Raw genomic sequence first — 25,002 nt, forward strand, 5'->3', positions numbered from 1 at the left:
TGACTGTTAATAGTTAAATATCCCATCACACAACATGGAATAGTTCTTCTGGTAAAAACATTAATTTAATTTAACTGAGTATTAGTTTGTCATAAAGCAAGACATTCAAGTTATACCTGGTGGCAACAGCAGTAGAGTATTTTAATATTCAACATTTTATTTTATTTATCTCAATAAAATTGTACATTGCCACCGCAGGTTCATGAAATCACCCAAGTTTTGGATAAAAATGAAAACAAAGAAATAATGGATTGGATAAATTTACAACGAACGCAAAAAGCATTATTACACTGTAAGTATATTAGTTTAGCAATAGCATACACAAACGAAATAAGATAAAAGCATAAACTGAATATTGGAAATTAAAAGGGGTATCCAGTCCGATAAAAATCGAATATGAGGAAATTTTTTTTATTTGAATTGTGTCTGATAAAAATCAAGTCCAAGATATTGTGTTAGAAACATTAAGTTAGTTATATATTTCGCCCCCCAGACACCCACAACCTCCCAGGGACCAGGGTGTTGGTTTATGGATCAAACACGACAATGCATTGGATTAATGGAATGGTAACCGGACAGGATAAAAAGGGGAAACTAACAATCCTAAATGAACAGGTTAGTTATCTATTCCATAAAACAACATATGTTGTATTTATTTGACAATAGAAATGTCACCCCTATGTATTTTAGAAATGTTTATATTATCTATATATTTATTTATTTCAGACGGTACATTTTAAGATTCAATCATGTTTTGCAGTTTTTTAACTGCAAAAAAAGCTGCAAAACAGGATGGATCTCAAAATGTACCATCGGGAGAAATTTCACCCCAAACCAACTCCAACTTATTATACATTTTTAAGGTTATTATTTATATGCCACCCAGCCACCCAGCCACCCAGGTATACACCCTCTAACCCAACCTTTAACCCCTAGATAATATGTTACCCCAATCTTATCTATAGCATCCCGTTCTAACCCATAACCCCCACTATATTATCCAACTTCACCCCCAATATACCGTGGTTAACCCCCAATACATTAACCCAGGTCCTCACCCCTATAACGATTGACCCCCGCACCACGCAAACCATGTTCTTGAACCCCCACAACATACTTGATGTCATCCATAATAACAAGGGAAGAAGTTGTAGATCATCCGCGTCAACTACAGTGAGTCATACTTGCTATTGTAGTGTAATACCTAGAATTGTGATGTCATAACTTTGGTATTGTAACAATATGTTTGTTATTGTGATGTCATATACTCCTATACACTTTAAAACAGGGCCCCTAAACCTTGTGGTGGAATTATTTATCTAAAACAACAATCAAAATTTTAATATAATTAAAATTTACATATTTAATAAATTATATTGAATATAACCGTGGTTCATGACCGAAGAAACTAAATAAAGTCATTCAATCGATGTTTATGACATCATATGTTATGACATCATAACCTTCTATATAGACATCAACCAATGAGAGAAGCCAACGCACTCGAAGATTAACGAAACGTAAATCATGTCCTGAGATTTCCACTTCCACATGTAAAAGTAAGCTGCATTTAGTTGTATATCTAAATAAATAAAAATATCCTTTACAAAAAAAACAAAACTTACAGTCCCAAGCGTTTAACTAAATGATGAAATGTGAATAGTTAGTAAACATCATGCCACTATCGTGCAGTTGTTAGCATGCATGTCGTAGCCCGGTGGCGGTGGGTACAGGTTCAAGGCTTAATGCCGCCACCATTGTAGTTTTTTCATGATTACAAAATAAAATATGGTTGGAAGGTTTTTTCAGGTTTATATTTATTTTGTTTCAGATAAACATGGCAAATATTCTTTGGGTGAAAACGATCAAACGAACGGGTTCGGACACCCCCAAACTACCCCAGTTTCACCCCTACAGCCCCAAACTACCCCAGTTTCACCCCTACCCCCCCAAACTACCCCAGTTTTACCCCTACACCCCCAAACTACCCCAGTTTTACCCCTACACCCCCAAACTACCCCAGTTTCACCCCTACACCCCCAAACTACCCCAGTTTCACCCCTATACCCCCAAACTACCCCAGTTTCACCCCTACACCCCAAACTACCCCAGTTTCACCCCTACACCCCCAAACCACCCCAGTTTCACCCCTACACCCCCAAACCACCCCAGTTTCACCCATACACCCCCAAACTACCCCAGTTTCACCCCTACACCCCCAAACTACCCCAGTTTCACCCCTACTACCTCATGTACCGTTATCTTCACACAACGATGATAAAAGTCACAAAACATCACGCTCGCTTACTTTTTCTTCAAACACCAAACTGTGCAATACCTCACCCATAACTCCGAACCCCCCATCACCCTCAAACAAAAGGGACTCCCCCTACATTGAGAATGGTAAGCAATATTTTATATGATATCTATCCACCACAACTAACAACAATTAATACATGAGCCTTTTACACTTTGTGTTTTTTTAACATTGTTTATCCGCAACAAGCCACCTTTTCTAACAAACTAATCTACCACACAATGTGTTACCATGGATACAATGTGGGGGGTGTTTAGAGTGGCAGGTCAACTTTTGAAACAAGGGTGACATCATATGTTTTAAATATTAATTTAGTTTTAATTACACGATTATATCTTGTATACACACTAGGAGATCACTTAATAATTTCTACACTGTATTATGAATGAACATTACAACCAATAAGTTAGATTTGTTTCATAGGATTGTGTGTCGAACTATCCCTGCCCCCCCACATTTTAAAACTGTTTTATTGTGAATATTGATTATGATGTCATAAGCCTAGTATTGTCTAGTCACAGTTGGTTTCCCACAATGCCCTCGAATAACCTTAGCTAGGATGTGACTAATATGGTAAGTCGTGCTCCTAATATATCAATAGCACGATATGTTTGTTACTGGATGTTTGGGCTGGGAGTATTATGTATGTTGTTGCAGCTTTACTATGGTTTATGATCCAATTTAAAGCAGTCAGTGTTGCTTGCTATGTTATTGTGTTGTTGATATATGCTGGAAAAAGTTGGTAGTCCGAAACATCTGCTGATCATGAGTTTAGTATCCAGACAGTAACTTGGTCCATCATCAGTGTAAAAGAGGTTACTATCCACCAAGTTACTGTCCGAAACATCTGCTGATCATGAGTTTAGTATCCAGACAGTAACTTGGTCTATCATCAGTGTAAAAGAGGTTACTATCCACCAAGTTACTGTCCGAAACATCTGCTGATCATGAGTTTAGTATCCAGGCAGTAACTTGGTCCATCATCAGTGTAAAAAAGGTTACTATCCACCAAGTTACCGTCCGAAACATCTGTTGATCATGAGTTTAGCATAGTACTGTGGGGTAAGATGGGATAGTATTGTGGGGTAAGATGGGATACTGCTGGTACCTAACTCATATTTCCTAAGCGTGTTTTTAACAATTAACAACATTCTATGGAAGTCATGAGAATACGGTTTTATAAATCTGTAAATATTTTTTGTTTACTACCAAATGGGACGATAAAAGGGAATGAAAACAAAACATGGACCATCTTACCCCAACCTACTATAATCAGTTTATTTTAAACACTGGTATTATATACGTTGTAGAATTTCTCATACCGTGTACACACCCCCACTCTTATAAGCACACCCGCGGTATCGTCTTTGTTTATTTTTCGCTACTCACTCCAAACGAAGGTGACAATTGACGTCACAAACGCTCGAAGCGCTCCCATTATGACGTCACAGTCTACACACAATGAAAGAGAGAAGGAACGATCGCTTCGATCTCTCTTTTCGTAACCACTCGTCCTGCTGCGGTGCGGAACGAAGGCGGATTTAAAATCGGTTGTTCATGGATGTTTATCGACCCGGGTTTTTACGCGAGTGTTTCTACTATATTGTGTATTTGCTACGTTTGGGTTAGTTGGTTGTATATTAATTGCAAGGTTAGGTAATGTTGGATGAAGGAATGTAGTTTATTTATTTTCGCATGGCAGGAAACGACCGTCGTTATAACACGGGTGTTCTGTTACATACATCGTGCCCGCTTACAAGTTACCACGTATGTAACTTTGTGTAGAAATAAATAAATATTCCATATTTTATTATTAGCATGCTACAAGGCGGGGCGTAGAATTTCATCGATCGTGGTTTTGGTTAATTAAAATTTATTGCAGACGTCATAAGCGTGTGTGTTCTGGTATCCAATATTCGATTGCTCGTCACAAACGTGTGTGTGACGTCACAGTGCGTCATTATGTATTCAAATTGCGTCATTGTTAATTCGTGTCAATGAAATTGGTGGCGACTGTAGGGTCGACTATGTTAAGATCATTATTGTGACTTTGGATATATTATACGTGCGATTCGTTCGGTTAATATTTCTACTTTTGATCGGGCGATGTCTGTCGTTGCCCCGGGGCGTTCAAGCTCGATCTCCCGCAGATATCCGGTCAAAACACCCGATCTATATTTACCGTGACATTTACGTGTTATCTGAATATGAACTTTAGGAATAAATAGTTCGATATGTGAGGTATAGCTGCAGATGTAGGACCTTCTTATACAACTTGTGCAGAAATAGTTGAAGTATTTATTTTTATACATTTTAAATATTTAATGTTATTTTCGCACCCTGTGTTTATTTTCATACCCTGCACTGTGGTTGTACATTAACTTTGTAAATGCAGGTTTGTGTGTATGAGGATTGCGCAATGTTAGTTACCATAGATTTAGTTATTAAACCAGTATATATGTATTAGTATTCCCCTAACTATATAATAGCTAATATTAGACATTTGAACAAATACCAGAAGTTCTGTTTTACAAAACAAGTATAATAGAACTGGTAGAAACATTATATTACAATTACATAAGTTTGTGTCAAAACATTTGTAGCAATTTATTATAGAATGTTAAACATTTGTGTTTTATGGTTTGTCAGAATAAATGTAATAGAACATATGCGTGGTAACAATAGACTATATGTTCATGTATTTGTGTTTAAACATCTATCTATATTGGATATTATTAAGTTTGTTTGATTTCATAAGTTTAGTTTATACTTGAGTTATAGCTTTTGTTGAATATTTGAAATATTTATTATAACATGCTTGGTGGTAATAACTTTATATGTTTAAATTTATATACTGGGTAATATAATCGAGTGTAGATAACAGCTACCAGTGTTGCAAGTTTGAAATGTTTGTCCCATGGTTGGACTGGTATAACGTATATTTCCCCGATGCTCTGCTGTGTGGGTTTTCCTCGTAACTTGATACTTGTCGATACGCTTCAATGCCTCTCTCTTATGCGTCTCCTGAGTAATGTCTACAACGTTGTGTTTGTGTAAACTAAGTTTGGCTGAAGGTTTTAAAGTTTCAGAAATACTAAGGTCAATAAACATTGGTGCAACTAAGTTGAAAGTTTTGTAAAATTAGCTTTTAAAGTACTGGAGCGTCGGTCAAATACATTTAACTTATCTTAGCATTTGTGGAAAGTGGTTTAACCAATTTGTTTTGTTGATATGATAAAGTTTACAGTTCTTATACGTATTGTTAATCTTTTATACACATGTTGTAACTACACAGAGTATAAGGGGTTATGTTTTCAATAAGTTAATATTTACTCCAGGCACGATGGAACCGACACCGCATTCGATAACATTGAATGCCCTTGCTGCCCAACAACAGGTGAAATATGAAATGTATGAAATACAGTATATTACTTTATTATAGCATGTGTTATAATGTAGACTTGGTGTAACATCTGCTATGTTATATTCAAACCTGGTTTTAACTTCTATTATTACAAAGCATGACATAACACAATATCTGTTGTAACTTAATTATTTCTTTTAATCCCAAGGCAATACAACAACAACATCTGAACCAACTATCCAATCCCCAACAAACCATGGCCTACCCCAACCCATATAGTTTGCAATTATATGGAAACCAGGTATTTTTACTTTAACGACTTTTTATGTTAAAATGTTGTTTATAATGTGCGTGAAACCGTATTCATGGTTAATTTAAACACAAACATAGCAGCATATAATGTGACTGTGCGACACAAATGTAACTTCCAGTTACCTTGGCTTTTACAAATATTTCAGTTTAAACATCTGTGGTACATAAGCCGTTATGAAAATTGAAACTCCTTTTACACCAGCAGGCGATGTTGAACTCCTTATACTTCGCCCACCCCTTTATAAATGGGGTTCACCCACAAGTTATATCCCCGTGGGTGACTTTGGAGAAGGGTTTGCAAGAACAGGTTTGTTATTATGTGTTTGGTGGGCGTGATCAGGTTGTAGACACGGCAGCTCTTGACAGAACCTCATTGTGCAAGACTAATATTTTTGACGTAAATGCGTACAATCCTTAAATAAAGGAAAACCAACTTAAATTAGTAGACATTTAGTTCTTTATTAATTGACGTGCATGAGACGAATCATGATGTACAGACTGCAGTGTAATGGGTGACTTATCGATATCCTTTATATTTACAGATGCGTGTCGGGTCACACATGAGACGGGGAACCCCCATATACCCCACTAACCCCACCCAACGCAGGTTAATATTGTTTCTATGTTTTGTAGAGACGCTATTACTATTACAGACATACGTGTCCTCGGGCAAGGCACTTAACAGCAATTGCTCCAACCCAGTGGTAACTAATGGGTTGTCTAAATTGTCATTCATACAAAAAAAATCACTCCCAAAGTTAAATAAGTGGAAACTCATAAAAGGGCACGAGGTGTATGAAACAGAACACCCGTGTTATAACGACTATACTTGTTACAATAATTGTTTGCAGCCAACATTGCATCAAAACCTTGTTAACAAATATAATTACAGCAAATCATCAGAAGCTAACGAGGTCGGCGAAAGTTCATCTCTAAGTGCCCAAAAACCCCATGTGCCTGGGAAATCCCCTGAATCAAGACTAAACTTGAAAGAACGAAACAAAAATCGTCGCGAAAATTTAATGATCGAAAAAAGTAAAGAAATTGCGAAAGAATCGGCCAATCAGGACGCAAAGAAAGATTGGTCATGGTTCAGCGCACATCGTGACATCAGCGACACTCGGTTACGCATGATCGACCCGGCAACGTACGTAGCAACTCACGCAGCCGAATACATCAACAACGCTACTTCTACTTTCATTGACTCCCAACTTAACCCAAACAAAGATAAACAATCCACCAAGCCAAGCAGCGTGGTTTGCATCAACTCGCTCAAGTATAGCCCGTCAACCAACCCCCATAAAACCCCCCCAACCCCTCAAAGCCCCGAACTTGGCCCCCTAATGCCAGATGGGGGCCGAGCTAAGATACTACCCCCGTCGTTACTCAACAACCTTCACCATTTCCCCTCCCCCAATAGAACCCCTAACCCCCCATCTACAAGAACCCCCAACCAAACCCCTAACCCTCAAAACCATGTTACCCCTATTATGTCCCATAACCCGCCACCCCCCAAGACCCCTAACTCCCAAAATAGTACACCCCCTAATATAACCCCCAACCCTAAAAACCTTACCCCACCCCCCAGGACCACTAACCTCCCACCCAACCCCCACAGCTCTGTGATAATCAACGGGGGTCACTACAAGGTCACCGAAGTTCGCCCCCCATGCTCCCCGCCGAGCCATGTTTACTCAAAACACCCGAGCCACCCCGAAGCAAAACACCCGAGTCATCCCGAAGAACAAAAATCGCCGAATCATCAGAACAACCCCCAAAACCATAACAGGGAGCCAACACCCCAGGAATCAACGCAACGATTTCTGGTTTCACCGCAAATAACACGAAGGGTGGCGCCCAAGGTTTCAGCGGACCCGTATGTGAATGGACTTAATGCAACAGGGTTGTTAAGTATGTCTGGTATGAATGTGGTGTGGCCGACTTCATCCGATAATTGCTACCCTGGTGCTCCTAGCAAACATGTGTTGAAGAATGCATTGCTTGGTCTGAGTAATGGGATATCCATCACTTACCCCACTAGTGGGAAATACCACAATGGTGGCATATCATCCACACAACAAGCACCCAAGCTAATCGAGTCTCCTGAAATTAAAGGTGAAGAGACAAAGGTCCCGGGTTCAGGCCCCGCTGGCAGCCCTGAGTCGGACGTGTCAAGTTTGTCGGATTTTTCGTGCGGTTCGAACAAAGTTATCGACGTGAGGAAAGTAAAGAAGGCGTGGCTACAACGTCATTCCGATGAATCCGATGACTCGGCTAAAGTTGCCATAAAACGAAAGAACGACGATAATGAGTTGCCATTGAAAGCTACAACCCCCCCGCATGCCAAGGTGGCAGAGGATGGATTGTGCCCGCCGAGTAAAAAGCCAAAGAAGAAAAATAAGAAGAAAGAAAAAAGTGACGATTTCGGGAAAAAGAAGAAAAAGTTTTTGACGAAAAGTAAAAAATATTTACTGCAAATTGAAGAGGAGAGTGTTTGTGATGTCATAATGGGAGACAATGAAGGTGAGCAATGGTGATTGTTATGTAATATAGTGTAATTGTGGTAGAACGCTGGAAGCGTAACCAGAAGATACTGGTACGAGGCTCGATGGTGCCATGTTACATACATAACTTGGTCATATAAAACCCCACCGTGTGGTTAATGTAACAGCATTATTCCAACCACCAGATGGCCTCCCAGAGTCACTGTTGACTTCCAATGTTGAAAGAGATCGATTGAAAACATCGGGAGAAGCTTTCATACAAGATGCTGCTTGCCATGAGTTGTCAAGTAAACATGTGGTTTATATTGAGGGGTGAAGCTGTATTTGTGGGTTAATTTTAAACAAGCCAAACCCAAAATTGTGGGTTTAGCAGCCAAACTTTTATTTAACGCTGTACTCAAGTTGTTTTTCACCCATAGCATGTTTCAACGACTGTTGTTTTGTTGCTAATTGCTTAGCTGTTCAAATAATCTGATTTTCGCTATCGTATTTGAAAAGATAAATTATGATATTCCATGTGTTAATGTTCTGTAACCCCAGGTTATGAAGAAGTTACTTTGTGCAACTCTCTACCTCCACCTAGATGTAGGGAATGCAAGGGAGGAAAAAAGAAGGAAAATTCTGCCGTGTTTTGTAGATTTTATGGATTCAGAAAGTGAGTAGAATAGAATCTATTATTGAGTATCTATAAACTGCTTCAGTGGGGTCTAGATGGTAGCACCCTGGGTGTTGGGGTAATATACCTACATCCCAGGGCTCAGGTGTGCCTCACTGAAGACCTCACCCTTTTAAGACAAAATCCATTATTACAACTAAATATCCATTATGACATCATAGACTTGCCTTTGTTGATGAACAATTACAAAGCGCCGGCTTCTGCAATCCTGAGGATTCTAAACCATCAGACCTTCGGCTGTGGCTTCCTGCCAACCCCGGCCCCACCTCACCCACCAAGGGGTCAACACCCCACAACAAACTATCGTTACAATCATGCGAATATATTCTATCACGTATTGGGGTTCGTTTCTGTGAGTTGGTGGAAAGTGAAAAGGAAGCCATGAAACTTGCCGAGTCATCGGGTGAGTTGGCCTGAATTAGAACCCAGGATCTCTGGTTCTCCAACCCTGGTTTGGATTCGAACCCAGGACCCCTGGTTCTCTAACCCTGGTTTAGATTTGAACCCCACACCCTCTAATCTTCTCCATTTCAGTGAATCCACATTGGAAGCGTCCAATATCTGGTGTACGTGAGATGTGTGACGCATGTGAAACCACGTTGTTCAACATACACTGGGTTTGTCACCACTGTGGGTTCGGGGTTTGCACCGATTGTTATAAAAGTCGACAATCAATGTCTAGAGAAGGTGATGTGATGTATCTTACACCGCATACATATACTTTAAACCAGCTTTCCGGTTATATTTGTTTAATCACTGTTGATCAATATAAATTGTATAAAAAGTTTCAATATTAGAAATGACTCATCCGGTAAAAATGTGCTGTTGCATTAAAGTTACCATTATTAAAAAGCTCAAGATTCAGCCCCCCATTACCCCACCATTGTAAAATTTGTAACCCCGTTATTACAATCGACAGAAATGGAGGAATGCGACGTTGACAAGCGCAACCCCACCCGGTGGTTGAAATGTACGAGGGGAAAGTCACATGACACAATGAGTCTTATTCCTACGCAGATAATACCAAGGTTTGTGATGTCATAATGTGTGATGTCATAATGGCATATAACTGTGTTGGATTTCTTGGATCTGGTCTGATCTAGTGCTCATGAAGTTGGAAGATTCTCGTAACAAAATAACATTCAGTAAAAAAATAAAATACTGATGATGCCGGTTATTTACCAAATATATCTTTTATAATTAGTTGAATATTTTTGTTTATATTCCGTTGTATTTGTTCCTTTATACATTACAGCTCCTGTTTATTCGATCTCCATGAATTATCCCACCAAGCTTCCAACAAACTTGGTTTGCCGGTTGATGGGAGTTGTTCCGTGGGTGACGTTCGTAAACCAACGTTAAACACGATGTTGATAAATAAACAACTTGGTGAGTTGGGTGTACCAACATGTAATGTGAACATAATTGTTTATTTATCTTTTGGAAAACGATGGCAAAGATTAAATTAATTAAAACAACGAAGAGAACAAAGTTAGCAGCAAAACAACAATCGATAAACATGTTATGGGAAAATACGTCATATAAAAAACGTGGTTGTTTAAACTCAATTGTCGCTCCTTAAGATCACTAAACAAACAATTTGCCAGAAGATATTTTTTCCACTTAAAATACACCTACGGCAACAACATAAATAACTGTGAACATATGAAAACTTATTTAACAGGCGATCCCAAAATGGAGGTCCATCACCCCCAACCCCCCACTTCCTAATATGGATAAAGAAAGGTGACGTCATAATTATATTTGCTGGTTATTGGCGAAATATCTCTTATAGCAAACTATCTGTTGGTCTTATATGTACATGTGTGTCATATATTACACATTTCTATATTAAAACATTGAATGTATCATACATTTAAAAATTGCATAACCATACACGACCAAATATAGAGGGCATATAGGCGTTTGTCTTAACTAAGGTGTCATATACCGACCACACAAATATTAGATATATCGCAGATTCAACAACAAATATTCACATTGATATATTTATAGATTCAAGATGTTTAATCAAGACAATCTATCTCCATTAGATGTGTTGGCCAGTGTGGCTGCTGTGAGGGGAGTGGCTGGCTGTAATACAAGGTTGGTATACATGTGTGTATACATGTGCGTGCGTGCGTGCGTGCGTGCGTGCGTGCGTGCGTGCGTGCGTGCGTGCGTGCGTGCGTGCGTGGTTGTCACTTTGTTTGTTTGTAATTTTTTTAACATTTTCTGATAGTAATGTAAAGTTGGTTTGTTTGTTATGTTTTTGTGTCGATAACTTAACCATTATTGACGTCAACAATATTTATTTTAACAGCGCTGGAAAAGTTGAAAACACGACAGAAAGTTTATGTGAACGATCACCAGGTGTGTTGGACGTTGGTGACTTATTTTGTATCTTGGGTTTAGCAGCCTTGCTTTTATTAGACACTTTCCCACTTATTGTAGTAGTACGGTGGTATGGCCCACATCTAGGTTGTGATGTTGTTTGTATAATATGACGCAGTGGTTAGCTCAATGCTGCTACCATTGTCGGCGCGAGGTGTATGAACACGAAATATTTACAATCATTACCACACAGTTACATTCCTACATTACAGCCCCCCAACCCCCACCCACCAACAAATGGTTATGCAATCGTCAATTATTACAACTCACCGATGGGAGCGACCATGTGAATGTTGAGAGCTTCCAAACGCAGTGGGGATATGGTTTGGTGAGTTTTCTTTATTTAATGGCTTTAAAAAATTCTCTCTTGTTGTTTAAATAAATTTGACTTTACCATTATATTCAAACAGATATATAAAAATTATATTATATTATGTAAAAACCAAGTGCCAACTACTAAAGTAACTGCTCTTATTTGAAAATTTTCCAGTAGTTTTGACTCTGCCTTGTTTTAACAATCGTTATTCTGCTGCTAATTCCCTGATATTTATTGTGTGATTTTGACGCATACTTGAGAATAAACAATATTAATTCATTTATTACAGCCGGTTGTAGCCTCAGGAGCCGAGAAGAAACTGACCCCGGAGTTATGGAAGCCGTCCAATATAAGTGATGAACACGGGGAGGAACCAACAGGGAACGCGCTCGTTAACTGTAGATTGGGGTCAATTATCACCAACGCTCATATCAAGGACTTCTGGAACGGATTCGAATGTATCGCAAGTATGTAGGGGGGTTTGTATGGGGCAACGACAGTTGTTATAACTCAGGTGTTCTGTTTCATACACCTCGTTCCCACTTATGAATTACCACGTATATAACTTATTTATCCTCGCATGGCGGGGCAACGACAGTCGTTATAACATGGGTGTTCTGTTTCATACACCTCGTGCCCGCTTATGAATTACCACAAATGTAACTTTGTGGCCGAACATATTTTAGGTCTTTTTTTCTATTGTTTTTGAAAATCATTGGTTACTATATCCACACACTGGTTGATGCATCATAGATATCATATATCACAGATCGAATGACGGACGACAAAACAGGGGAACGAATGATATTAAAGTTAAAAGATTGGCCGACGACGGATGATTTCCTCGATACGATGCCGCATAGGTTTAAGGTTGGTTCGGTGAAATACTAAGTGTTCGCTTCAATAACTTCGATAACACAATCAATTATACCTTGTGTACATTTTATATCAAAGTTGGTGTAGTGGGCCAATCCTGGCCTAAAATTGGGACAATGGGCCAATTCTGGCTTAAAGTTGGCATAATAGGCCATTTTTGGCCCCAAAATTGGGGTAGTGGGCCAATTCTGGCCTAAAGTTGGAATAATAGGCCATTTTTGGCCCAAAATTGGGGTAATGGGCCACACATGGACATGGGATAATGGGCCAATTCTGGCCCAAAGTTGGCATAATAGGCCATTTTTGGTCCAAATTTGGAGTAATGGGCCAATTCTGGCCTAAAATTGTGGTAGTGGCATATAGAATACAGCCCACTAACCCCACTAACCCCCTTATATCACAGGACCTGATGTCGGCCCTCCCCCTCCCCGAATATACCGCACGTGACGGCCAATACAACATCGCTGGTTATCTGCCTGATTTCTTTGTTCGACCGGACCTTGGACCTAAGATGTACATCGCATATGGTGGGTGAGCATATATATATATGTGATCATGGTGGATGTTCTATATTGGATTACCATGCATGTAACTAAGTGGGGGATTGTACATACAATCATATTATAACATCTATTACATGAAAAAACTCCAAGGTAAACATGAATTACACCCAGTATTATACAATGCACAGGTTGGGTGACTGAGAAGGATTGGAACCAAGGAACCACCAACTTGCATTTGGATATATCGGACGCTTGTAACTTGATGGTTTATGTGGGGGTTCCTACGGACCAGCCTCCTGGTTCATTAAATACGATGTTGGAGGTTGGTGGGGTTATACTTGTGTACATTGTACATGATGAAAATATATACTAGTTGTCACTTTGTAATGAATCATTAACTACCGTGTTATAGGTTGGCGTGTATAAGAAGTAATATATTTACATCTGTGGTATATCGTGTGTATATTGCCACAACATTACTCACATGCTGGAGTCAATTATTTATTATATTAGAAATCTCTTCACTCGTAATAGTCCCAGTTTAAATCATTTGAAAACGTAGAATTGTGTCACTTGGAGTAAGGCTGTTTTGTTTGTGTTGGATTATTCTTAAATCCAACTTATGACATCATAACCACCCATTATTAGATAATAAAGGAAGGAGATGTTGATGAGTTTCAGTTGGAACGTTCCAAGACGAGCAAACCTGGTGCGTTGTGGCACATATTCAAAGCTTCCGATACCGATAAGATACGACAACTTATATTAAAGGTAGGAACTTGTATGTTGGTTTTAATCAACTACAACTCACTGTGAGTTCATTGTATGTTGGGTTTAGCAGTCACACTTGTATTAAAATGGAGTAGTTTTTCAATAAATAAATAAATTGTATTTATTAATAGATAAATAAAGTTTATGTTTTGTTGGTGTTATATGATTGTTTCTATTCTATATGGGTGAGGTCTACCATGCCACGGGCGGTAACTTGTACAGAAGCCAGAGTTTGCACATTACCTCAACGGTATATATTGTATAAGTTAAAAGAGGTTCATGGTACTTCAGGATCATGCAGAAAATCTCTTTTGCAATTTCACACGGACAACACATATATACACGCATCTACTGTGTATTAAGTTAACATCCAAAGTGTTTGTAGGTGAAAGCTGAGGAGGGCGTTGAAGTTCCGCACGACCACGATCCAATACATGATCAACAAATATATCTCGATAAAACGTTAAGGAAAAGATTGAAGGACGAATATGATGTCAGCGGTTATGCCATCGTGCAATGCGAGGGTGACAGCGTGTTTATACCAGCGGGGGCTCCGCATCAGGTATTGTTGTGTTCGTATTAAAGTTGTCTATCGTTGATTTATGCCAGATATGTCCCTTACCAATAACTACTTTGTTTTTAATAAAAACCTCAGAAAATTATGTTAAAATATTGAAAAATGACTGCATTTCAAACTTGTTTCTTAAGTACAATGTTGTGTAAAGTTAGCCATAGAAAATGGGTAAATGGTTTTTATAAATATGATTAAAATCCCAGTTCTTTAACAAAGACCTCACCCATATAGAGTATGTGCTAATATTTAACTTAAACAAACTAACAATTATTCTGCCCCAGGTTTTCAACTTACACAGTTGCATCAAAGTTGCCGAAGATTTCGTTTCACCCGACCACGTTGATAAATGTTTCAAACTTACCGAGGAGTTTCGACGACTCTCATCCTCCCATTCTAACCATGAGGATAAATTACAACTTAAAAATATCGTGTACCACGCTATAAAGGAGGTCCTAACTTCCATTGCATGGCACGAGGCCAATAATTGTCAGTAAAATGTTACACCCCGCAGTTGTATTGTAACATTCCGTTTATTTTTTTACCTCCCTCCGTTTTTAACTTTTATGTTATTGTTTTCAACAAAGCAAATTCTTTCTGTGATGTTTGTATATATCAACACTGAACAACCCTGGGTTTTAAAATATACATTTTATCACCAATTTCCTTCGTGTCTCCTATCTGACCTCACTCTTATACAATCAGACAGATTAAGTTGTATTATAAATATATAGTACAATATTACATTGCATTATAATAAACTAATGTAACAAATACATTCATAAATATGTTTATAGAAATTTAGATAATGTATGTGCTGTTGAAGTGTTCGTTTGCTTAGGTCAGATAAATCGGGGATGAATTAAATGCACATGAATGAACCGGTGTGAAAATAAGCAATTGCCGCGCTTTTTAATTTCGCAGAAAATTGTTTTTAAATTAATATAAGTAATTAAACTAAATAGTTTTTAGAGTTTAAAAGCTCGACAGTAAGCATGAGGTATATATAGTTTTCTTAGATTGGAAAAAATGGAAAAGCCGAGAAAAAAGAAGCAAACAGCTGCAAGCGTTGGGGCGGGAACGGTTAAAGGTGGGAAATTAAAATTTTGGAAATAAAAAAATGTAAAAATTATTTGTATATATATATATTTTAGACTTTGTTAAATATAAATAACAAATTTTGTTTCTTTTCAGAAAAACCTAAACCCAAACCCCCACCAGGCATTAACTTGAAGAAATTGTTGGCGGTTGCTTTTATCATGTTGATTCTTTGTGGAGGGGTGGCTTGTTTGATTGTTTTCTATGGTGAGTTGTGGTGGTAGTAGCTAGTAGAGGTCAATTTAAACATTGGAAATACAGACTACTTTATACATATTTCCCCCATTTGATCTTATGGTTTTCGTCAACAGCTGATTGTATATTAGTACGTACAGACTACAGACCCAAACATTTGTGCTTGCTTACAAATTACCATGTATGTAACTTATTTATCCTCACATGGCGGGCAACGACAGTCGTTGTAACACGGGTGTTCTGTTTCATAAACCTCGTGTCCGCTTACAAGTTACTAAGTATGTAACTTATCTATCCTTGCATGGCGGAGCAACGACAATCGTTATAACACGGGTGTTCTGTTTTATACACCTCGTGCCAGCTTACAAGTTACCATGTATATAACTTTATTAGTAACCCATTATTAAGTACAACCGCAATAAACCGCCCACCATGTTTTCCCTCCCCAGTTCTCCCGATGTTCGATGATCCTTGTGCGACACCTAGTGACAGCCAATCAGAATACGATATTTTACTTTGCGAACGTGAGTATGTTGTTTGGGCCAGTGTATCTTGTTTCGTCCAAACTTCTTGTTGTTGGGATGAATGGGTCACTGTACCCCCCCGCCCCATATCACCTTATGTCAAAACGCAAGTGTTCTGTTTCATACACCTTGTGCCCGCTTACGAGTTACCACATATGTCAATTTGTGGGTGACTGTTTTTTTGTATGGTAGCATATATATACATACTGTTCACTACTCTTACTGAAAACGACAATGCTGGGGCGGGAACCACCACAACACATTCAATACACACATGTAAATAGTTTTATCAACTATATTGTTGTTACACAGGCATCCACGCAGGAGTGACATGTAGCTTTGATGTCGCCACATGTACTACACCTTGTATACTCGGGTACGAACAGGACGAGTATGAATGTCCTATTAGTTGTAAGTGTGCGGGGGATGGAACGTTTGAGACAGATGTTTCGTTTAATGAAGTCAACATTAAATCTGTGTTAACTGTAAGTGGGTGGGATTGTATCTACATTCTGTTTTTTATAAGTGAGGTTCTTGTTGAGGACATGAGATTTAGGTCAGAGTTGTCCATTACCCAAACGCCCAGGATGCTACCACTCATAGTGACCACTGGGTTGAAGCAATTGCCGTTAAGTGTCTTGTCCAAGAACACATGTGTTCACAATGGTAGCAGCATCGAGCCTCAAACCTGTACCTTCTGGTTATGAAAACAATACCTAAATAATAAGTTTACAAAATTCCATCTTTCGTATATTTCTAAAGTTACAGTGCTATTTTGTTTATTATAATCATTGAATAATACCCATAAATAAACGTATATTAAACATTTAACCCACAGTCGTACATACCTGAGGAAGATGCCTCGTTTGACACAAGTAGTTCAGTTAGTGCCCATGCCAAGTTATGGGACATTGTTGATGGGAGGGCCGTTGTACCATATGTGTTCGCTAATGACGTTTGTAAGTATTTGGTTGTTTTGGTTGTAATGTCGCAATCTGTTTTCAATAAAACACAACTTAAAATGGGTTTACTGTATGTTGGGTTTAGCAGCCACGCTTTTAACTAACACTTTTTCCTCAAGTTGTTTTTACCCATAGCGTGTTTTTAACGACTGTTGTTTTTTGCTAATTCCTTTTCTTCTTTTTTTTAATTAATTTAATCTTTGTCATCGTATTTGAAGAGATAAATAAAATCATGTTTTAATGATTTACTTCACACTAACGCTCCAAGTTCATATTCCCACCAAGACAAAAACCTGCGAGCTAAGACTGCGATCGAAGAAGCCATCGAAGGTTACGCGAACCTCACATGTATTGACTTTAGGGTAAGAAGCGATGAAGATGATTTCCTCGAGTTTGTTGCAAGGGAGAAGGGCTGTAGGTGAGTGGGTTCATTTGCTCATGAACGCTTACTCTTACGAGAATAGTTACACACATTAACACATTTCTATGAAACAAATCTTAACCCTGTGCACTGATTCATTCTACTTTATGTTTATATTTTGCTGAGAATGGTCAACAATCCATTAGTAATCACTAGGTTGGGACAATAGTAGCAGCAATGAGCCTTGATCCCAAAACCTTCGTTCTAAGAGACCGTAACCACTTTGTCACGGTACGCACATCACCCAACCCTCTTTTTAATAATGTTGTGTAGAAAATTCCAGGAATAGTTTGCCCACCTTACAACACCATAATAATAGTAACCTTAAGCGTCAAACCCTGTGGTAGAATGTGGTGACCACACCCCCACATCTCAGGTCCCATGGCTTGTCTTACTGTCTCACACAGGTCATTCATCGGTCGCATGGGCGGCAGACAAATTGTGTCGATAGGCGCAGGTTGCGCACGAGCAGGTGTCGTGCAACACGAGTTGTTACACGCATTAGGTTTCTGGCACGAACAATCGAGACCAGATCGCGATGCTTACGTCACAGTGAAGCTGGATAATGTGGCGCAAAGTTAGTGGGAACTTGTTGTATTTGAATGTTGGGTAACTGCAATCCTGGCCTAAATCCCTGGTTCCATAACTTCACCCATATAGAATAGAATGTGCATACACAATGTTGGGGTAATGGACAACTCTGGTCTAAATCCCAGGTCCCATGGCGTGCCTCACTGTAGGACCTCACCCATATAGAATAGAATGTGCATATACAATGTTGGGTTAATGGACCAACTCTGGCCTAAATCCCAGGTCCCATGGCGTGCCTCACTGTAGGACCTCACCCATATAGAATAGAATGTGCATATACAATGTTGGGTTAATGGACCAACTCTGGCCTAAATCCCAGGTCCCATGTCATGCCTCACTGTAGTACCTCACCCATATAGAATAGAATGTGCATATACAATGTTTGATGTACTGACTACTTACAGAAAACCTTGTTTTACCACAAATAAAGGTTAATGTTCTGCTGTAAAGATCTGTTGATAAAGTTATATAAAAGCTACAATCACATTGATGTTATCGCAGGTTTCGTTCATAACTTTAAAGTTCGTGGGCGCTCAAGCGTTAAGGACCTCAAATCAGAATACGACATCAAGTACGTACCACAAGTCGTCTCTCGTTGCCCCGTAATAAATAAGTTCCTTCCACACCCAGGTCGGTGATGCATTACGGGGGGTTCTCGTTCTCGAAGAACCGGCAACCCACCATTGTTGACAAGGTAACAGGGAAGGTTGTGAAGTCACAAAGGAAGGGATTGTCCTCGAAAGACATCAAGGAAGCGAGGGTGTTGTATAATTGTGCTGACGGGCCTGGGATTGGTGGGTATGGGGTCAATATTATACCTTTATATTTCCAACCATTGATTTTATGTTATCGGGTGACAACTCTTCATGTTTACCAGAATAACTTGTGTGTTCTGTAATGCCTGATAGTAACAATGTGGGTAAAATATTTTTTGTATATAAAACATGACTGCAAGACTGATTTGCTCTTCGTATTTAAGTTTTTTTTAAGCAAGCAGCCCCGTGATGTACGTGTTAAAACTGACCAGAGCAATTTACCTTCATGGAACATGAAAAACTTATTTCTAATTAAATATTTGTTTTCTCGACTAAATATACATAAAAGTTGTATTTAAAGTGTTTTAATTCCTGTTGTTTGTTCAGTTCCACAACCGGGTGACGCCTGGGGCTCGTGGGGTGATTGGGGGGTGTGTAGCGCCTCGTGTGGCAAAGGTACCAAGGTGAGGGTACGTAGTTGTCGTAGCAACAACGACACCATCGTGCACGATCGTCGATGTGGGAGGGAATATTACGAAAGCGATGATTGTGAGGGGGGCGAGTGCGGGGAGGGAAAATGGGGGGAGTGGAGTCCGTGTTCGGTTACGTGTGGTGGGGGGAGCATGCACAGGTGGGTGGTGGGATACGTATTGTTTAGCTTTGTATGGTGGTACAACGAGGTTTGTGAAACAGCACAGATGTTCTCATGTTCTGTTTCATACACCTCGTGTCAACTTGTGGGTGATTGTTTTTTCTGTATGGCTGACAATTTAGACAACCTATTATTGACCACTGGGTAGGAGCAATTATCTTATATGTCTTGCCCAAGGGCACATACGCCCACAATGGTAGCAGAGTCAAGCTTATAGCAAACCTTTGGCTGGAGGCAAGCACACTAACATCCCTGTGTAGAAAACAACCTCCGTGTAACGACTGTCGTTGGCCCGCCATGTGAAAATAAATAAGTTACATTTGCAAATGAAACCGCAGGGAATCGTGTTGCGATCGTAACTCTAAGATCGAGAAGAAAGATTGTTCACCAGCTCCATGCATATCTAATGATGGGGGTGCCATGTGGGGTGTGTGGGGGGCGTGGTCGGGGTGTTCCGCTACATGTGGGGGTGGGTGGGTACGTAGGCGTCGCCCATGCATGGGTGAGTCAAACACTACGGTACCCGTGCAAGAGTGCCCGACTCAATTACCCTCGTTCAACGAACTACAAGCGTGCGCTACTGAGGACTGTGATGGAACAACCGGTAATGTGATGTCATAATATATAATAAAACTTTAAACAACTTATCTTGTATGAAAAACCCGGTGCATTTTCGATGGGACTCCTTTTCATTCTATTTTAACATCTCATTTGATAGTAAATAAAGAACATTCAAAGAACATTCAAACTGTAGAAAGCACGATCAGGATATTTGTATATTATGTGCTAAGATAGCCCGCTTTTCCCCAACCCACCACATATATACCGTTGCTACCAGGCATATTGTACTTAATTCTCCATGCAATGGTTGCTAACTGGTGTTTTTCACCACGATAAAAACGACCTTGTATACAACGTTGAAACATCGGCACACAAATAAAAGCTTGAAGATTCCAATATAGTATTCTAATGTCATATTGTGCTGTTGTGATGTAACAATGTTTATTCAGCTTCCAACATTAAATGGGGCGTGTGGGGGGAGTGGTCCAGTTGCTCAAGGTCATGTGACAAAGGGGTCAAACAAAGGTGAAAGGTTAACATACGATGGTTGTTGTGATTTTTTTATACAAAATATTTTAAACATATTTGGTTACTTTGTTTACATGTATTAACTTTTTATAAGATATTTATAGTTTACTTCAATTTCTATGTTTATTATGACCTCTATGTTAGCATTGTCTATAAATTATTTATTTTCAACTTAGGTATCGTGATTGTGAAGGAGGCTTCCCCGGAACAGGAAGCTGCGTTGGCGAACAAGAGGGTTTCATGCGATGCGTGGTCGTTGAATGTCCGCTGGTTGAGGGTGAGTTGGGGTGATGTGGGTATTCCGTAAAAATATTGACTTAATGACTTGGTTTGAGAATTATTAGGCGTAGCATTGTATGTTCAAGCACCGCAGGTTTAGGTCTCAAACTCATTATACTGTTAAACTATATTCTAACAATGTCACCCCTGATTTTACTAAATAAATGTCACCCTGTTTCAAAAGCTGGAGTGACATCTTAAGTTATTGAATAAATAAAAAAGCGACATTATAATAAAATACACCAGTATATAACAGCCATTGGAGCGATATGTAACAAATATATGAAACAGCGCAAGATGAGGTTAACTGGGGACCTTGGTGGGCGTGGTCGCACTGTAGTGCCTCGTGTGGTAGCGCTACACGAACTCGCACGAGGGTTTGTTACTCGTTGCATTATAAAGCGGCCACTAGGTGTGTGAGTGAGCGTGGGAATTCGGAAGTAGACACACAACTTCGGAAGTGTGACAATCAGGTATTATGATGTCATAGTGGGTGAATGAGTTACTATCATGACATCATTAGTGGCATGCCACAATTGAGCGCTTGCCTTTAGACCAAAGGTTATGGGATTGACGCTGCTACCATTGTGGGCGTATGTGTCTTTGAGCAAGACATTTAACGGCAATTGCTCCAACCCAGTGGTCACTAATGGGTTGTCTAAATTGTCAGCCATACATAAAAACAATCACTGATAAAGTTATACACGTGGTAACTTGACCACATTCATTCATACAGGTTTGTGTGGGAGTTTACACTGAGGAAGTGGGCATGTGGGAGGCATGGTTGGAGTGGGGGGCGTGTACCAAGTCCTGTGGGGGTGGGGCACATACAAGGTGGGTGGTAGGCAGTGAGCATGAGGTTTAGTATTGCCACACCACAAAATATGTAGAACATCATGGCATAGTGGGTATCGGTCCAACCTAGCAGTTTTGGATGTCGCCCCATTGTAGACGTATGTGTTCATGAGCCAATGTTCACTAAGAATCACCAACATGGCACAGTATTCAGCGCCTGCCTTTAAGTTCATGATGATATAATATAAGTTAACATACATTCCAGATACCGCGTATGTATGGGCGAGGGTTGCGAGGGAAACCCCGACCAAGTTCAACCTTGCAACACCAAGTCATGTAAGTTGAGTTGTTTTAAATACAACATTGTGTATCTTGGTCCAAGTAATGGTGGGCCAATGGATTAGGGGCAGATTTACAGTTGGTTAAAACTTAAATTCTGTTCCACATATTTCGTAACACTTTTATGACTGTTATATACGAGAATCATCCAACTTCATGAGCATTAGATCGCGACCAGATTCAAGATCCATCAGTTACAATAATACTTAAACTACGAAGGTAGTTATTCTGGCATGCCAACACAGGTTATCATGAGTTTACGACGAGCGAGTCCGTTGGGTGGGGGGGTTGGTCCGCTTGGTCGAGTTGCTATGGTAACAATACACAAACCAAATATCGGTCGTGCTTCAATGATTTGATGGACGTATCGGTTGGCTGCACAGGAGAGGACAGCCAATCAAAACCTTGCAGGGTAATTTGAATAATATACTTGACCAGGGGGTATGGGTTCGAGGCTCGACGCTGCTACCATTGTGGGATAAACATGTTTAGCATATGGTTGATATTTATCTCTTCGAATACAATGGTGAAGATCAAATTAATTAAAACAACAAAGAGAAGGAAATTGGCAGCAAAATAGCAGTTGTTAAAACACGCTATTGATAAAAAGCGTGGTAAAGACCGTTAGTTAAAAAGCGGGGGTGTTGTACCCAAGACACTTAACAGCAATTGCTTCAATCACTTTAGACAACCCATTAGTGACCGTTATAAATACATACAAGTAAGTAACATAGCTATCGTGCCAACAGACATGCAACTTATGGAAAGGTTGGGGAACGTGGGGTTCTTGTAGTCGATCGTGTGGACTTGGGATCCAACACAGGTTTGTGGTTTAGGTTGGTTGTTATAGTAGGTGGGGGGAGATAGGACACTTTTAGCGCATAATATCTAAATATCGGGATTGTGTTTTAAACAATTAGCAACAGTCTATGGGAGTTCTGAGGATATAGTTTATAATTCCTTGAATGTTCTTTGTTTACCACCAAATGGGACAAGGAAATAGAATCGAAAGGTGTCCCATTTTCCCCACCCTACTATATGATGTAATAATGGTTATTATGATGTCATACAACAGATCACGTGAATGTTCGTTCATGAGCGGTTGTGATGATGGATCTTATGAATCGCGTGAATGTTTCAATAATTGTTCATCCATACAAGGTATATTGTTGTGGTACGGGTGTGAAATACATGTGAGAGGACATATATGGTTAACCATGCATAAGGGTGTCCTTGTCTCAATATTTTACATTTTAATAATAGATATGTAAATTTAGGCAAGTCTTAATCTGGTTGTAGACAATTTGTCCTGTTGCAAGAACATATGTATATGCTGAGAACTTCCCTTCTTTTTTCCATAGCGTGTTTCAACGCCTGCCGTTTTACTGCTAATTCCCTTCTTGTTTTAATTAATTTAATCTTCGCTGTCGCATCCATAACCTCCCATATAAATACACGCCCCCAACACACCCCCAGACCTTCCATGGATCGTGCGCACCCATATATGCAGTGAAGGATGGACAACGTTAGCGCGTGTTAATAACGATCAATATCAAGATGTTGTTTGTGTTCAACAATACCAACAAATGTAAGTCTAATATGTTTTGTATCAACAATGGGTTGGAGCAACTACCGTCCAGGGACGCATGCGCACGCAATATTAGCGGCATCGTGCCTTGAACCCAATACCCTCTGGCTTAAAGGAGAGATCTATACCCAGCTAACCCATGTATGGTGCCAGCCCAATCCAACAATCATGATACCTGGAACCTAATCCACTACTTTAGTGAGACATATACGCCCATAATAGTGGCAGCACCAAGCCTTGAACCCGGTATTCCTTGGCCTATAGACCATTGCTCCAACCACCGTTGGCGTGTGTGTCCCGAACAGCTTTCTCTATGTTTGACCACTGCTAGTCCAACGTTGTCACTCAAAATTTTACCAATAATATAAAAACTCGTCGCATATACTTCACCCACAGCCGAATCTTGTTAAACAACAACTTAAACTTCGTCTTCTCCCAACCCTACAATATTAGTGTTTGCCCCAACACCCCCAATATTGATGGTGGTCGGTTGTTTGTTGCTGACTTTAATGGGGATCATCTCGATGATATTCTGTGCGTCTATAACGGGTAAGTTTGATTTATTATTTGTGGGCTCTATTAACCACATGGCTGAATAAACTGGATTCTATTTAAATAACAGACTTCTAAAGTCATTTTTTTTATACTATAGCAATGATACTTTACCTACTGACCCATAATAACCCCTAGGACCACAAAGATCACATTAAACAATGCTGGGGGTTACGTGGGGTCATTTCAGGTCACCACGGACATCGGTAACTTCTGTAACGCATCAACGATCGCCCCGGTCTACCTCGACAACGAGCATAAGGCTCATCTGCTGTGCATACATAAAAACGGGGTCATACAACTACTACCAAATGTGTTATGATGTCACACAGGTATACTATGATGTCATAGAAGGCATACACCATAGACAATCATGTTAGTTCCTAATGCCTTGGCGGGTAAAAGGTCAGATTTGCAAAAATAAATTTTGTACCGAGATATTTTAAAAGTTGGCGACTTCTTGTTATTTGCGATCCATCACTCGATTCTGCTGTTTTTCGATTCATAGAATAATATAGAAGTGTATAGAATTTCATGTTTGCCGGAAAATAACCTTGA

General features: G+C 39.5%; 3 protein-coding genes across 7 annotated transcripts; all 3 read left to right on the forward strand.

Moving 5' to 3' along the window:
• Positions 1-3,628: 3,628 nt before the first annotated feature.
• On the forward strand, positions 3,629-11,545 carry LOC149733060 (uncharacterized). Of its 4 annotated transcripts, none has more exons than XM_089883193.1 (15): positions 3,629-3,941; positions 5,656-5,714; positions 5,890-5,982; positions 6,199-6,300; positions 6,536-6,600; positions 6,886-8,516; positions 8,683-8,784; positions 9,038-9,152; positions 9,335-9,576; positions 9,708-9,860; positions 10,093-10,201; positions 10,429-10,562; positions 10,858-10,919; positions 11,190-11,279; positions 11,497-11,545. In XM_089883193.1, the coding sequence occupies exons 1-13, from the start codon at positions 3,875-3,877 to the stop codon at positions 10,902-10,904; spliced, it is 2,919 nt and encodes a 972-aa protein (XP_089739319.1). In that variant the 5' UTR covers positions 3,629-3,874; the 3' UTR covers positions 10,905-10,919; positions 11,190-11,279; positions 11,497-11,545. The 4 variants fall into 4 exon arrangements, with proteins under 4 accessions (XP_089739319.1, XP_089739316.1, XP_089739318.1 ...); XM_089883190.1 differs by having other exon boundaries at positions 3,631-3,941; positions 6,196-6,300; XM_089883192.1 differs by having other exon boundaries at positions 3,631-3,941; positions 6,196-6,300; positions 11,494-11,512.
• On the forward strand, positions 10,906-15,101 carry LOC149733061 (lysine-specific demethylase 3A-like). The gene is made up of 11 exons (XM_089883122.1): positions 10,906-10,919; positions 11,190-11,279; positions 11,497-11,561; positions 11,780-11,895; positions 12,173-12,350; positions 12,653-12,753; positions 13,163-13,286; positions 13,451-13,584; positions 13,911-14,033; positions 14,419-14,595; positions 14,889-15,101. Exons 1-11 carry the CDS (start codon positions 10,906-10,908, stop codon positions 15,099-15,101), a joined length of 1,335 nt encoding a protein of 444 aa, XP_089739248.1.
• LOC149733062 (uncharacterized) lies at positions 15,099-24,884 on the forward strand. Of its 2 annotated transcripts, XM_089883195.1 has the most exons (22): positions 15,099-15,694; positions 15,799-15,909; positions 16,347-16,421; positions 16,734-16,906; positions 17,260-17,380; positions 17,669-17,801; positions 18,212-18,381; positions 18,897-18,966; positions 19,026-19,189; positions 19,538-19,781; positions 20,141-20,406; positions 20,813-20,888; positions 21,068-21,168; positions 21,462-21,643; positions 21,907-22,004; positions 22,231-22,301; positions 22,550-22,716; positions 23,054-23,127; positions 23,380-23,465; positions 23,781-23,892; positions 24,289-24,441; positions 24,583-24,884. In XM_089883195.1, exons 1-22 carry the CDS (start codon positions 15,634-15,636, stop codon positions 24,764-24,766), a joined length of 2,892 nt encoding a protein of 963 aa, XP_089739321.1. In that variant the 5' UTR covers positions 15,099-15,633; the 3' UTR covers positions 24,767-24,884. The 2 variants fall into 2 exon arrangements, 1 of the variants encoding a protein (XP_089739321.1); XR_016385569.1 differs by lacking the exons at positions 23,054-23,127; positions 23,380-23,465; positions 23,781-23,892 and having other exon boundaries at positions 24,583-24,744.
• Positions 24,885-25,002: the final 118 nt, after the last annotated feature.

The sequence above is a fragment of the Ciona robusta genome, chromosome 8, assembly GCF_009617815.1.
Source record: "Ciona robusta chromosome 8, ASM961781v2".
Classification (NCBI taxonomy): domain Eukaryota; kingdom Metazoa; phylum Chordata; class Ascidiacea; order Phlebobranchia; family Cionidae; genus Ciona; species Ciona robusta.

Bases quoted from the DNA above. Each gene is read 5' to 3' on its own strand.
- LOC149733061 (XM_089883122.1), top strand. The intron at 11,280-11,496 runs GTTGGTATACAT...TTATTTTAACAG, and splicing joins GTGGCTGGCTGTAATACAAG to CGCTGGAAAAGTTGAAAACA. The intron at 14,034-14,418 runs GTAGGAACTTGT...AAGTGTTTGTAG, and splicing joins TACGACAACTTATATTAAAG to GTGAAAGCTGAGGAGGGCGT.
- LOC149733062 (XM_089883195.1), top strand. From the start codon at position 15,634: ATGGAAAAGCCGAGAAAAAAGAAGCAAACAGCTGCAAGCGTTGGGGCG. The intron at 16,422-16,733 runs GTGAGTATGTTG...GTTGTTACACAG, and splicing joins CGATATTTTACTTTGCGAAC to GCATCCACGCAGGAGTGACA. The intron at 22,717-23,053 runs GTAATTTGAATA...TCGTGCCAACAG, and splicing joins GCCAATCAAAACCTTGCAGG to ACATGCAACTTATGGAAAGG.
- LOC149733060 (XM_089883190.1), top strand. From the start codon at position 3,875: ATGGATGTTTATCGACCCGGGTTTTTACGCGAGTGTTTCTACTATATT. The intron at 5,983-6,195 runs GTATTTTTACTT...CTTTTACACCAG, and splicing joins TGCAATTATATGGAAACCAG to CAGGCGATGTTGAACTCCTT. The intron at 8,517-8,682 runs GTGAGCAATGGT...TCCAACCACCAG, and splicing joins CATAATGGGAGACAATGAAG to ATGGCCTCCCAGAGTCACTG.